The sequence below is a fragment of the Hemiscyllium ocellatum genome, chromosome 3 (assembly GCF_020745735.1).
Source record: "Hemiscyllium ocellatum isolate sHemOce1 chromosome 3, sHemOce1.pat.X.cur, whole genome shotgun sequence".
NCBI lineage: Eukaryota > Metazoa > Chordata > Chondrichthyes > Orectolobiformes > Hemiscylliidae > Hemiscyllium > Hemiscyllium ocellatum.
Window position 1 is genome coordinate 71046702 of NC_083403.1, and position 16238 is coordinate 71062939.

General features: G+C 38.7%; 1 protein-coding gene across 2 annotated transcripts in view; it reads left to right on the plus strand.

The window, feature by feature from the left end:
• The window catches only part of LOC132832748 (synaptotagmin-like protein 1), a 190648-nt gene that overhangs the window by 149212 nt on the left and 25198 nt on the right, over positions 1-16238 (plus strand). For both annotated transcript variants that reach the window (XM_060850877.1, XM_060850884.1), the window contains exons 11-12: positions 11486-11588; positions 14338-14499. In XM_060850877.1, coding sequence (XP_060706860.1) covers positions 11486-11588; positions 14338-14499 — 265 coding nt within the window. The remainder of the gene's footprint in view (positions 1-11485; positions 11589-14337; positions 14500-16238) is intronic.

Consider the following 16238-nt stretch of genomic DNA (forward strand, 5'->3'; position numbering starts at 1 on the left):
GATTAAACCACAGAAGATACTCCTTTATAACGAATAAAGTAAAAAAAACTAAAATGTTTAGATTTAGCTTTCATGATTGGAGATACAATTAATGTATATACAGTTGACATGTTTTATTAGGAACAGCCATATTTTGGAGGGCAGATGATAAAAGTCATGTCTTGATTATTTCAGCCCCATCAGCGAAGCAGCGTGTTATTTCCATTCATTCAGCAGATTGAAGGTTCTCTGGTTGTGATTGCTAGTTTTATGTACTTGCCCGATCAGCTTTGTGGAATATAAGAAATTTTCAAAATTCCGTATGCATGCTGCTGAGTGACTGAATACATACTCTTCAAAGAAAATAATACCCAATATCAATTTACAATTTTGGTACAAAATATCCTACGGTAATTTATTGGGATGATCTTAGGTTAAAAGAACTTCTTAGAGATTCAGAAGAATTCTTAAAAAGAAGTGTGACATTTTGTCAAAGTGGCGATGTCACATTTGTGTTACAAGATGATCAAGATTGTCAAACAAACATTCTAGGTTATGTAACATTTCAAAGAGACACTATCGAAAAACTGGAGTCATCCTGATAACAAAGGATGACATTACATAGTAATGAGAAAGGATCTTGGCTCAGAAAGTCAGGAACTAGAATCAGTATGGTTAGAGAATAAGCTAAATCTGGTGAGAGTAGCTAATAGGCCCCCTGAGAGAAGTCACACCATTAGATTGAGCATTAAATTGAAACTTTTTTAAAAATGAAGGTTTCAACAAGGGCAATATGGTATTGTAGGGAACTTTAATCTTCATATAGACTAAACAATCAAAATTGGCAAAAGTAGTTTGGAAGAAGAGTAGAATGACTTCACGACAATTTCCTAAAATAATTAGTTGTGGAGGCCAACTAACAATAAGACTTTAAGACCATATGAAATAGAAAAGGAGTGAACTACCTGGCCCCTTGGGCCTGGTGTATCACAATATCCTTACACATGGATGAGGAAGGACACCACTTTGGGAAAACACATCCATCCTCAAGCATGCCATACAGAGGCAGGCACCAGAATTCCTAGAAACACGACATCAACAAACACATTGACTTAGACCCCACCTACCACTCTCTGTGAAAAAAAACAGGAAATGACATCACCACCCCAAGGAAATCTAAACGTACAATAGAAAGTGGAATATAACACTAGCCCTTCACCGGAGGCTTACTGATGATATTACCTAGTATGGTGACACGAGCAAACTTACATCCAGTGGTAAGGAGAGTCAGCATGGTTTTGTGCGAGAAAAATCATTTCTCATAAACTTTATTGAGTTTTTTGAGGAAGTCACCTAACAGATTGATGATGGCAGAGCAGTAGACATTGTTTATTTGGATTTTGCTAAATCTGGTTCTGCAAGATAGGCTAATTAGTAAATAAGATCACATGAGATTCAGGGTGAGCTTGCTAATTGGATACGCAATTGGCTTTATGGCAGGAGATATAGAGTAATGACGGAAGTTTGCTTTTCGAACGAGAGGCCTATGAGCAGCAGTGTTCACGGGGATCAGTTCTGGGTCCTCTTTTGTATGTCAGTTATGTAAATGATTTGAGAATATAGAAGGCATGGTTTGTAAGTTAGCAGATGACACCAAAGTTGCTGGCATAGTAGACGGTGAAGAAGGTTTCTAAGATTACAAAAGGATTTTGATCAAATAGGTAAATGGGCTGAAAAATGGCAGATGGAGTTTAATCTGGATAAATGCAAGGTATTGCATTTTGGTACAACAAGAGTAGGGCTTATACAATTAATGGTAGGCCTTGAGTACTGTTGTAGAACGAAGAGAGCTAGGGGTGTAGGCTGCTCCAGTTCAATATATGGAGGGTCAGTGTGGACTTGTTGGGCCAAAGGGCCTGCTTCCACGTTGTAGGGAATCTAATCAAAATATTTTGTAAACATGGTTCCCTGTGGAACCCCACTGGTTATAGGTTACCAACCTGAAAACAATCCTTATCCCTACACTTGCTGTTTCCTGCACATTGACAAGTTCCGTATGTCAGTATACTACCTCCAACACCATGAGCTCTTATTTTATGATTTAATATTTTGTGGTGTACCTTTTAAACACCTGGAAATACAACACATCTATCAGTTCCCCTCTGTCCACTCTGAGATTTTTTAAAAAATTCATTTCATGGGATGTGGGGGTCACTGGCTGACCAGTATTTATTGTCCATCTGTAGTTGCCCTTCAGAAGGTGGTTGTGAGCTCCCTTCATGAACTGTTGCAGTCGACCTACTTTGGGTTGACCTATAATACCATTAGAGAAGGAATTCCAAGATTCTGACCTAGCAACAGTGAAGGAATGATGATATATTTCCAAGTCAGAATGGTGAGTTCCTTGCCTGTGATGGACAGGCTTTGGGGAGTCAGGAGGTGAGTTACTCACTGCAGATCTTCTTAGATTCTGACCTGCTCTTGTAGCCGCTGTGTTTATGTGTAAGTCCAGTTGAGTTTCCAGTTGGTCAATGGTAACCCCCCAGGATGTTGATAGTGGCAGATCTGGTGATGGTAACACCATTTAATGTCAAGAGGTGGTGGTTAGATTGTCTCTTATTGGTGATTGTCATAGCCTGGCATTTGAATGATGCGAATGTCACTTGCCACTTGTCAGCCCAAGTCTGGACATTGTCGAGGTCTTGTTGATGTGAACATGGACTTCTTCAGTATCTGAGGAATCAAGAATGGTGCTGAACATTGTGCAATCATCAGTGAACATCCTCACGTCTGATGTGATGACCTTATGATGGAGGGAAGGTCATTGATGCAGCAGCTGAAGATGGTTGGGCTTAGGATATTTGCTTGAAAAATGACAATAAATTAGTCGGACAAAATTTTTGTTTTAATCAAACCATGATGGCTGTGTTGATTATATTATAATTTTCCAAATGTGCTGATCTTGCTTCCCTAATAATTGATTCCAACATTTTTCCAACAATAGATGTGAGGATAATTGGCCTATAGTTTCTGCCGCTCTCTTTTTTTTTGAACAGGGATGAGGCATTGTAGTTTGTGAATCCTTCGGTATTTCTCCAGTGTCCAAGGACTTTTAGATAATTACAACCAATGTACTTATCACGGCAGCTGCTTCTTTTAGGATCCTTGCCAGCCATTTGGGCCAAGAGTCTTACTTGCCTTTAGCATGATTAGTCTGTCTAATATTACTTCTCTAGTGATGGTGATGCGACTTAATTCCTCCTTTCTATTCTATAGTATTAATGGAATGTTCGGAGTATCTTCCACAGTAAAGACTGATGTAGTATATATGTTCACTGTGCCGCCATTTTCTTGTTGTCCATCTTCCCAGATTAACTTTCTAAAGGGATAAAATTACCTTACACATAATACTGGATAGTGAGACCAGTTTAATTCGAAATTTTATAGTAAAACGCCCTCTAAGGGAAAAAGTGATCATTGTGAAATTAAATTCCATTTTAACATAGAAAATTGCATACTCCAAACCCAAACAAGAAACAAAGAATGAAGAAAGCTAATTATGCCGTTGTAAGGTGGGAGGTGGCTAAGGTTGATTGGGTAAATATACGAGAAGGTATGGCAGTAAATAGACAATGGTAAACATGGAAAAAAAAAGAACATGTTTAACAAAAATGCATTCCATGACCAAACAAAACACCATAAATAATGTTAGACTAGTGTTATGGGCTAGACCAAACCCCCTTCAAATATATCATACTTTATTTTTATTCTACAGTTAAAATACAAACGAAAGAGACAGGAATTGGTCAAATTTTACTTCTAATGGAAAACTTAACAGAATAATAGATTATTTAAACACTAAACAGAACTGTTCCAATATGGTAACATCCCATAAACTCATCCATGGGGAAGACAAAAACAATGAAATAGATAATTTCACATGCAATGTTTCTCCAGTCCAGGAGGATAGAACATTATGAGAAAATTCTGACAGAGGGAGAGAACTCAAATGTTTTGCTATTGAATGGAGAGATATATGGCAACTTCAAAACCCAACAACTATTGAAAGCGAAACTAAAACCCTGGTTCTGTGGGTGCCTAACTCCAACTATTCATGCTGATTCTGCTGTTCCAACTTTTTAAAAAAAAACAAAGCCTCACAAGCTGATAACTTTATTGGATTGGAACAGACCACATGGCACCTCTGTCTCAACCTCTCCTAATTAAAAAAAAGTACAAAATACATCTCTTGGAGCCATAGTATCATCACACTAAACGGAGCATATGATATTACAAAGAAAAGTTACATGTCTGTGAATTGGGAATGATTTGCAAATGAGTAAATGGTGGCAACCAAAGTTGATGAAAGGGGAAAAATAGAGTGATAGTAAACTAGACAGGAAAAGTTAGAAGTCTATGAAAAAGGGAAAACAATATACAGTGGTCACTGAGAAGCTGAAACACATAAAAGTATAATGGAGAATGAGGGAGTGGCAGAGATGTTGGAAAAATGTTTTGTCTCTGTCTTCACTGTACAGGATATAAATTATATACTAGAAATAGTTGGTAACAAGGGGATAATAAGTGTAAAGAACGTAAGGCAATTAATATCAGCAGTCTCAACATATGGGAAGCAAGAGCAGAAAAATGCTGACTGGTTAATGATACTAACATCATTGTAATGAACATATCGTTGAAACCAAGCAATCCACTCTCATTAACTATGAGAGAGATCCAAGCAAAAAGACTCTGAATGTACAATGTGCTGCTCAAAGCAAGGTCAAGCAGACTCTAGGTCCTACACAAAACACTCCTGGTTACAAAAGTGAAAATGCTGGAAAATCTCAGCAGGTCTGTCAGCATCTGTAAGGAGAGAAAAGAGCTGATGTTTCGAGTCTAACTGACTCTTTGTCAGCTTTGACAAAGGGTCAGTTAGACTCGAAACATCAGTTCTTTTCTCTCCTTCCAGATGCTGACAGACCTGCTGAGATTTTCCAGCATTTTCTCTTTTCGTTTCAGATTCCAGCATCTGCAGTAATTTGCTTTTAACTAGTGATTACAATGTTGTCAGGATATCCAGAAGTCATTTATTGCCTGTTGGTGATATGTGTGATGGGATCAAGAAGGTAACCTATCCATCAGCAAAGGAAACAGCTCTATGGGAAGCAAACATACATTGAGATCTCAAAGATATGTATACATTTTGCCACTGTTGAAGATACCAGTGGGGTTAAAAAAAAACAATTGTGGTGTCAGGTTAAGTCTAATTCCTGAATGACTCCAAGTTTATTTAAATTACATAGTCTTTGTTCCTATAAAAGCCAAACATTGTGAACGCTGCAGATCTGAATTAAAAGAGAAGACGTTGGAGAAAATCAGCGGGTTGGCAGCAACTGTGAAAAGACAGACTTAGTGTTTCAAATCCAATATGAGCCATATTGATGGATGGGGGGCAGATGTTCACAGGTACTGGGATAGCTGACAATATGTGAAGCATTAAAACATTAGGTAGTGAGAATTCAGAGACAGTATGTTCCTGTTAGGGTGAAGGTCAAGGCTGGTAGGTATAGGGAATGCTGGAAGACAGAGAAATTGAGGTTTTGGTCAAGAAAAAGAAGGAAGCACATGTCACGTATAGAGAGCAGAGATCGAGTGATTCCCTAGAAGAGTATAAAGACAGTAGGCGTATACTTAAGAGGTAAATCAGGAGGGCAAAAAGAGGTCATGAAATAACTTTGGCAAATAAGGTCAAGGAGAATCCAAAGGGATTCTACAAATACATTAAGGGCAAAAAGGGTAACTAGGGAGAGAATCGGGCCTCTCAAAGATTAGCAAGGCAGCCGACGTGTGGAACCGCAGGAGATGGGGGAGCTACTAAATAAGTATTTTGCATCAGTGTTTACTGTGGAAAACGACATGGAAGAGGTAAAATTTGGAGAAATAAATAGTGACATCTTGAAAAATACCCATTTTACAGAGGAAGAGGTGCTGGACCTTCTTAATATGCATGAAGGTAGGTAAATCCCTGGACTCTGATCAGGTGTACCCTAAAACTCTATGAGAAGCTTGCGAAGAGATTGACGGGCCCCTTGCTGAGATAACTGTACGGCAGAGATAGCCACAGGTTAGGTGCCGGAAAACTGGACATTTGCAAATGTTGTGTAACTATTTTAGAAGGGTGGTAAGGAAAAGCTAAGGAACTATAGACCTGTGAGCCTGGAATCGGTGGTGGGCAAGTTGTTTTGAGAAAATCCTGAGGAATAGGATTTGCAAGTATTTGGAAAGGCAAGGACTGATTAAAGATAGTCAACATGGTTTTGTGCAAGGGGAACTGTGTCTCACTAACTTGATTGAGTTTTTTGAAGAAGTAACAAAGAGAATTGATGAAGGCAGAGAGGTGGATGTGGTCTATGTGGACTTCAGTGAGGCATTTGACAAGGTTCCTCATAGAAAAGTTAGATCACATAGAATACAGGAAGAACTTGCCATTTAGGTACAGAACTGGCTCAAAGATAGAAGACAGTGGTGGTGGAGAATTGTTTTTCAGACTGGAGGCCTGTGAGCAGTGGTGTGCCACAAGATCGGTACTAGGTCAACTTCTTTTTGTCATTTATATAAATGACTTGGATGTAAACATAGGAGATATGGTTAGTAAGTTTGCAGATTACACTAAAATTGGAGGTGAAGTTGATAGCAAAGAAGGTTACCTCAGATTACAACGAGAATTTGATCAGATGGGCCAATGGCCTGAGCAGCGGCAGATGGAGTTTAATTTAGATAAATGTGAGGTGCTGCATTTTGGAAAGGCAAATCAGATCTGGACTTGTACACTTAATGAAAAGATCCTGGAGTGTTTTGCTGAACAAAGAGACCCGGGAGTGCAGGTTCATAGCTCATTGAAAGTAGAGTCACAGGTAGATAGGATAGTGAAGAAGGCATTTGGTGTGCTTTCCTTTATTGGTCAGAGCATTGGGTATAGGAATTGGGAGATCATGTTGCAGCTGTACGGGACATTAGTTAGGCCATTTTTGGAGTATTGCGTGCAATTTTGGTCTCCCTCCCATAGGAAGGATGTTGTGAAACTTGAAAGGGTTAAGAAAAGATTTACAAGGAAGTTGCCAGGGTTGGAGGATTAGAGGTATAGAGAGACACTGAGTAGGCTGGAGCTGTTTTCCCTGGAGTGTCGAAGGGGTGACCTTATAGTCATGAGGGGCATGAACGGGATAAGTAGGCAAGGTCTTTTCCCTCGGGTGGGGGAATCCAAAACTAAAGGGCATAGGTTTAAGGTGACAGGGGAAAGACATAAAAGGAATCCAAGGGGCAACATTTTCATGCAGAGGGTGGTATGTTCTGGAATGAACTGGCACTGGAAGTGGTGGAGGCTAGTATAATTACAACATTTAAAAGGCATCTGGATGGGTATTTGAATAGGAAGGGTTTGGAGGGATATGGGCTAAGTGCTGGCAGGGGGGACTAGGTTTACATATCTGGTCAGCATGGACAAGTTGGACTGAATGGTCTGTTTCCATGCTATATCTCTATGACTCTATGATTCTACTGCCTGGCAGCCCCTCCACAGATGTTGGCATCAGTCAAGCACCAGCCTTCCCCCATCATCGTGGCACATCTTGGGCTCACTTATAATAGATCAGCAATTTAATATTGCATTTTGGAGCTCATTGATCTTACTACTGTTAGGACACTCTGCATTCAGGGAAGTGACCCACCTCATGCAATCGAATAGGGTTTGGGCTGTTAGCTTGCTCTCTTACTGGTCACTGACTTTGTGCCTTCTTGGATATGAACAGCACCTCTGGCCTGCCTCTTTGTGCACTGCTGCTTCATTCAGAATAGAATCTAATGTTTTCCAAACCATGAGAGGGCTGAATAGGGTAAATAGCAAGAAACTGTTGCTGCTCATAAAAGGGTCAATTCTGAGAGGGCACAGATTTGCAAATGTAGCAAAAATGATGTAAGAGAAAAGCTACATCATACACCGATTGGTTCAGATTCTGAAAATGTGACAGAGTTAATTGAGATATTCAGGAGGAAATTGTGTGATTATTTGAATAGAAATAATGTGAAGGGGTATAGGAAAAGTCAGGTGAATGCCATTACATCATCATGCTCTTTGGAGAGCTGGTGCAGACTCAATGGGCCAAGTTCTTCCTCCCATGTTGTAACCAACCTGTGATTATTATTGCACTGTTTGCTCCGATTTATGGGCCTGAGTAAATTGTGCCTATTCTGTCTGAAGCTTAAAAGAATTTGAAGTAATCTCATCAAAACATGCAATCTTCTGAAGGGGTTTGACAGGGGAGAAACTGAGAAATTGTTTTGTATATGTAGGTCAGCGAAGTGTTTGATTTTATTTATTAAATGCTTATGATACGATGTTGAAATTTGTTTCTTTTAGCAATTATTTGCAGTTCAGACTGATTCTTATCTCAGCTATTTTACCCAAAACAGTCAATAGATATCAATTGGTGCAATTTTAAAATAAGACCTGGGCTTCTATCAATTTACATAGGTTTTTGTAGTGCATACTAATTGCATGTATTCACAGCAGGCATTGGACATTTGTTTTCAGCCACTTTTCCTTTGAACCTAATCAAAAACTAAAATTGAGCTAGTTGAGCAGGATGAATGACAAGTTATGTCTTATTGGGAACTGACTCATCTGTAATAATCCCTGAATGGATTTACTTACTGATGCTTTTTGAAGTCTTTATGTAGTAGTCCTAATGAAAATTTATTTAATCTATACCGTTTCTGTAGCTCATGCCATTAAAAAAACATTTATTTAACTAGGAGAAAATGAGGATTGCAGATGCTGGAGATTAGAGTCAAAACGTGTGGTGCTGGAAAAATACAGCAGGTCAAGCAGCATCCGAGGAGCAGGAGAGTCGATGTTTCAAGCATAAGCCCTTCGTCAGGAATTGGGGGGGTTAGGGACAAGGGGGCTGAGAGATAAATGGGAGGGAGTGGGGCTGGGGGGGCAAGGTCGCTGGGAATGCAATAGTTAGATGAAAGTGGGGGTAATAGTGATAGGTCAGAGTATGGGGTGGAGCAGATAGGTGGGAAGGAGGATGGACAGGTAGGACCGGTCAAGAGGGTGGTGCTGAGTTGGAGGGTTGAATCTGTGATAACATCAAGGGAGGGGAGATGATCAATGTCAATTTCACCTGTTTCCTCATCTTCCCTCCCCCAACCTCATCCCAGATCCAAACTTCCAACTCAGCAGCACCCTCTTGACCTGTCCTACCTGTCCATCTTCCTTCCCACCTATCTGCTCCATCCTCTGCTCCGACATATCGCCATCACCCATTATCTACCTATTGCATTCCCAGCTACCTTACCCCCAGTCCCACTTCTCTCCCATTTATCTCTCAGCCCCCTTGCCTCCCCCCCAAAAAAAATCCTGATGAAGAACTTATGCTTGAAATGTCAACTTTCCTTCTCCTCGGATACTGCCTGACCAGCTGTGCTTTTCCAGTGCCACACCTTTTGATTCTATATTATATTTGACAAAGTATCCCACCTTCAATTATTTATATGCATTACATTTAAATAAAGCAAATGTCTGAACTTTTGAAACTGCTTGGTATATTTCCTGTAGAGTGGAAAAAATAGACTTTGCATGGGGTATTTTTTTCTTAAAAACGAAACTGTGATGTGGAGGTGCCAGTGTTTGACTGGGGCTGGACAAAGTGACACATCACATGACACCAGATTATAATCCAACAGGGTCATTGGGAATCACAATTTTTGGAGCGCTGCTCCTTTGTCAGATGAAGTGACGAAGGGGCTTTGCTCCAAAACCTTGTGATTTCAAATAAACTTGTTGGACTATAACCTGGTGTTGTGTGACTTCTGACTTTTAAAAAATAAACTGGTCATACCACTGAGAATGTAAACACATTAACAACTCTTAAAATTGTTTTAACTATTGATAATAACATTACTTTTCTGTAAAGACGAGCTTTGAGATTGTTGCAAAGTTCAAAGTATGGGACGGTATGGTGAGTCCAGGTTTGAGCCTATGTTTTCCCTACCTGGTGGGTTCCAGCTGTCATCTTTGCTGTCACAGAAATGCAGAGAATAGAGGTCGTGTGCATTTACCACATGAGGACAGGTATACTTGGACCAGAAATATCCTCGATAATTTTCATACAACTTTTAGTATTGGATTACATATTTGCTTTAGCAAATGGCCTGATCTTTTTTCTGGCTGAAGTACTGTATAAGCTTTGGAGAGACCAGCAAAGGAAAGATAATTTTCTCAACAAAAGTAAAAACAAAAGTTATTAAAGAGATCAAAATGTATACAACATGCTTTCTTGGTTATCACTAGACATAATCCAAATTATATGATAAGAGACAAATCTTTGCTGCACATGAAACAACAAGCTGCACAATATTTCCCAAGAACTGTTAGGAAATGGGCATTCAATAGCTCCTTGATAAGTAGTGATAAGAAGGTGGGAAGAAAATTGAAATATAATGAGACAGAAAATATACTGACATAAATGTTGTAATTTAAAAGGTGATGCTTTTAAAGGTTTTTTTAAATTTTAGAATGGAGCTTACAATGATTAGCTACAATCTCAATACACATCGACACTTCAATCAGATTTACAGAAAAATAGCAATTACTCTATTATATGTGAGAAAGCATAAATTGATTTTATAAGTCTAAGGAGAATTCTATCAGAGGCCAATCATTATGTTATATGATGCTTCATTGGCTTGTATGAGAGGAACATCCATACAGACATATCAGGCTATAGTTTCCATTTATTGGCTAAGTCTGAGTTCTGTTTTTTTTTTGGAGGGTTTGTTGCTGCTAGGGCCAAATGAGATCTCTCTCAGTACCTCATCAAACTTGCCTCATTAATTACCTGCCCAGCCCCTAAGGTAACGCAAATGCCTGATTTCCTTCCATTTGACCTAATGCCATTCCTGGAACAATTTGCCACTCAGCAGATATCCTGGAATTCACTGGCATCCTTTGTGCGCCTGGACAAGCACTGTCAGTCCGAAACTACCCTGCACAGTCCCTGATATCTGCCTTGGACCTGGCAGACAGTGAGGCATTGGCTTGCTGCTTTGTGGACAAGAACCTGGAGGGTCTGCTGAAGCGGGTCTTTCTCTTCCACCATGACCAGCAGTGAAGTCCATGCCAATCTGGTTTGTAGTTGCAATGTGGGTTAAAGCAAGCTCAACTATATGAAGGAATTCACAGCACTATAGGAATAAGGTCAATGTCCTCCACCATTTTGCTAGAACGTTCCCTCATATCTCTCTATATAACGAGCACCCGAGCTACAAATCTTCTCACAAACTTTGATGACCCATGTCTCTGCATTAGTAATACAGTAATTGTACATTCCGATCAAGGATCCCTGTCTGAAAATTCAAAATAGATTATACACTGAAAAATGAGATACATATGCATCCCATTTAGAGACCTGCACTTATGAAGAATATTTTTCTCTTCAAATAGATATGTGAAGACTTACCTGCTTCCTGACCGCACAAGACCGAGCAAACGCAAGTCATCTGTAAAGAAAGCTTCACTGAATCCCCAGTATAACGAAATCCTGAAGGTATGTTTGTCTGAAATTATGGCTTGTATGTGACCTTCCATTTGAAAAATTATTCTAAAATGTAGAACCACTGTATTGCTCCTCACCCACCCTCACTATGAATCTCCACAATATAAACCATTTGCTTTAATCCAATCCTTCATCTAGGCAGATGCAATGGCAAGGCCACATTATTTCACAGCGGCTAGGAGAAATTTTCATCTGAGTTGGACATATGCCTCTGTACCACCTAACTCCAAAGAATAAAAATTTCTTTCTAACACAGCACCACCAAACCAAATGATCAGAGACAAAACCAAACAAATTGTAGAAAACAAATTTCTGTTTGAGTATTGTTCATGAGATTCAGACATTTACTTGAGAGTAGAATACTAAACCGCTTGAATTGGGTAGTTCAGCTGCTCTTGTTTGTAAATCCTGACAGGATTTATTCTAATTTTCATCTTTCTGCTGTGGAAATATTTTATTTTGTAGTGAGGAGACCACAAGAATCAAACAGTACAACCATACTTCGCATTTTCTTTTGCTTGTTTGACAATGAATCACGATTGCATCAAATCAGAATTGTATGCCTAATGGAAACCTGCACAGATTTCACTTACTCGTAATATTTTTTAAACTACTAAAATACATGAATAGCTATTCAAAATCCTTTAGTCTTTCACGTTTTGGACAACTCCCATTTCTAATTAATTTTAAAATTGCAAACTGTATGTTCTGAACTTCCTCGATGCTTTTCGATACATTAATAAGATGAATGTGGAGAGAATTTACTTCCTTCAGGAAGCTATTTATTTCAAAAAATATAAAATGAAAATAATCAATGAGTTGAGAGATTGAGGAAAATACAAAAGACAATGGAAAATAAAATGAACAAATATATTGGAAAGGAAAGCTAAAAGTTTAAAGACAAGAATTTAAAGATGAGCAACTGAACTACCCAATTTGAATGGTTCAGTATCCTATCCTCGAGCAAATCTCTGAAATTCACAATAGGTTGTTAAACAGAAATTTGTTTTCCTCAATTTATTAGTTTTGTCATTAATCAATTGGCTTAGTAGTGCCGTATAAATGTAATATTCCTAGACTTTTACATGGCACAAAGGGGTGGGAGAGTAAGCTGTGAGGAGCATGTGGAAATGCTTCAGGTGTGATTTGGATAAGTTCAGTAAGTGGATAAATGGCTGACAAATGAAATATAACTGGTGTAAACATAGGGTTATCTACTTAGGTAGCAAAAATAGGAAAGTGATCTGAAAGGTGATAGATTGGAAAAGGGGAGGTGCAATGAGACCTGGGTATTCTTGTGCACATTGCTGAAAGTAAGCAGGTGAAGAAGGCAAATGGATATTGGCCTTCATTGTGAGAAGATTTGAACCCAGGACCAGGGATATCTGCAATTTGTGAGACCATACCTGGAATGTTGTGTGCTGTTTTGGTCTCCTTATCTGAGGAAGACTGTTCTTGCTGTAGAGGAAGTGTAACTAAGGTTTATTAGATTGATTCCTGGCATGGTAGGATTGATGTATTGAGAGAGATTAGATCAGGTTGGGACTGTATTTACTGAGGTTTAGATAATTGAGGGAATCTCTCACAGACAGGATAAAACAGGATAAAAGCACAAATGTTGTTCCCAAAGGCCGGGAGACTAGAAGCAAGGATCACACTCTAAGGATATGGGACAGGTCATTGAGAACTGACATGAGGAGAAATTTCTTCACTCTGAGATTAAAGGGTTTGGGGCAAAAGCAGGAAGAATGCTGCAAGTTGGATGATCAGCCATGACCATATTGAATGATGGAGCAGATTCAAATTGTCAAATGGCCAACTCCTGCTCTTATTTTCCAAATGAGAAATACACCAGTAAAGTTCAGGAGCTTCGAGTTTAACATACAGCAATGTTAAAGAAAAGGGACCATGACAAAGGAGTCAGTCAAAGCAAATAGTCATCTTTCTTGAGTGAGTAAGAAAATAACAAGGTGTCTTTGTTGTCAAGTTGATTCTGAGATGATATAGTTAACAATGAAAGGCTGGAATCATGTTTGTCTGCTGAATAGACTGTTATTCATGAGTAACCTGCTGTAGTGGCTTGTGGGTGAGTTAAACTCCAAAATAACCCTATGAACACACAACCTTGTCTTATAATACCTTATTCCTAAATTCTTGGATGTAGGTGGATGAGTATGTGTACTCAATAGTTGAAGCAAAAGGGATTTCTCAGTGATCCAATTAAAACATAGGCCAAGAGTTTGTCATGATGGCAAGATCCCTGCCTCTAAGGTTGGGGTCAACAGGATGGCAATGTCACCCAGAAAGGTGGTCCATGCTGAGGCAGCAAGGATACCTGGAGAAGTGACAGCAACCATGTGAAACAAAAAAATGTTGAAAATAATTACAGAGCTGAGGGTTTTAAGCTTGAAAGTGTAATTTCATTTATTCTATTATGCTATTCCACATTTTAATACTGTTAAATGTTTAAGATATATAATCAGGAACCTAGTAACCAGATGGACAAAGGTATAAATAATGCACACCTAAAATACTGTTAGGCTTTACCAGTACAATCACTCTAAAGGTGGCAAAATAATTCTTAATCATAATACTTGCATAAGGTAGAACAATTTTAGAAGGTGTCAAAGGAAATACTAACATGAGTAAAGTGCTAAATATAGGTACAGTTCTGCTGAATCCCTTGTGATAGGACCTGGATTGCTTATTGAGTTGATTTATATTAGTGTATTCTTTTCAGTACAAAATAAAGAAGCAAGAACTTCTGAATCGAACTCTGAATGTCTCCGTGTGGCACAATGATACACTTGGTCGAAATGTATTCCTTGGAGAAACAGAGGTAGAGATGCGTAATTGGGACTGGAGCAATGAGACACCAAGCTGGTACACCTTGCAATCCAAGGTAACAACTGCCTTTTGCATAAGTTTCATAATTTTAACAAAGGAAGTTAACAACATTCATTGCTCAGGTTAGTTGGTTTTAATTATAAATTCTTTGAAATAATTTAAAATTTAAGTTTCGAGAGAAGCCAACAGTGTATAATTTGTTCATTAAGCATAATATGGGGATCGTATCACCCTGAATTGTGCTTTTACACCCTGATTTTACAATGCAATTGGAGTTGGGAATAAGGCAGGTGATAATCTGTGTTGATGTCAATAATGGAAACTACCAGCTTGACATCAGTTTGTAGACAAATGTCAGACAGCAACAACTCACTGTCAGAGAAGTGTCACTCATGTACTTCTTGGGAGAGTGTGACTGAAATCCTTGAGAAGGAGGAGATCTTTCTGCACTCAAAGGAAACTCACAAAATCATGCAAGATTAATTAAAGCATGCAAGATTCTGAAGGGGCTTGTTAGTAGACACTGAGAGGCTGTTTCATACATCTGGGGAATTTAAGACATGAAGGACATTGCCTCAGGATAAGGCATTGGTCATTTAAGGCATGAGAAGGGAAAAGAAATCTTCACTCGAATGGTTGTGAATCTTAGAATCATCTACCCTCGAGAGTTGTGCATGCTCCAATATTGTGCATATTCAATGCTGAGCGAGTTGGATTTTTGGTCTCTCAGGAACTAAGAAAGATGATGAGTGGTGAAGTGAAGTCAAGGCAGATCAGCCACCATCACAGTGAATGGTAAAGGAAGCTCAAGGGATTGTACAGGTCTGCTCTGAGATTTTTTACATTCTGATGGATGAATAAAGATTTAACTGCATAAAACTAAATATGAAACATAAAGTACTGTGAAAGAAAAACACAGATCCTGGCAACTAGGAGAGTTACAAACAAAATCAAATAGCAACATATAAGTTTGTAAGACTTAGGAAAGGCTTTGTGAAAGAAAGTTTTCAAGAGACATTAAAAAGAACATAACCTTTCCTTGCAATTATATTAGAAAAGAGAAGGTGAACAACAGCAATGTGAGCCACTTGAAAACTACTTATGACAATAATGTCATTGTAAATGAAGTGATGATTTCACCTGACAAAGGAGCAATGCTCCGATATCTTGTGATTTCAAATAAACCTATTGGACTCTGACCTGGTGTTGTGTGACTTCTGACCTTGTCCACCCCAGTCCAATACCAGCACCTCCATGTTACTGAAGATGAAGAAATGGTAGAACTGTTGAATAATCAGTGCTACAAGCAAGGAAGAGAACAAATGCTTGACATCTCAAGGAACCAAGTATTGAGTCAGGGTTGTGGAATTACTCAAATTTTGATAAGAAGGAAAAGAACAATAAAGAAAATAAAGGTGCTGAAGAGTATCAAATTGCCAGAATCTAATGGTTTCTATCCCAGTGTTTTACAAGAAGTCATTGAGACTATTGCAGATGTCCTAACTATAATTTTTTGAAGTTCTTTCAAGTTCCTGAGCAGTCCTTTAATTTTGAAAATGCCCTTAACTTAAGAAACTTGCGAGAGGGAAATCAGGGAAATAGAGAGCCCTTAGAGCCAAGGAAATTACTGGGTTTATAATCAAGGATTGACTGACAACACATTTTGAAATCTTTTTAGTTGATTAGAGTCATTCAGTGTAGATTTGTAAAATCATGACTGATGAATCAGAATGATTTTTTGAGGAGGTGAACAAAATAATGAATGTAAAGTATATGTCTGGATGTTATCTATGG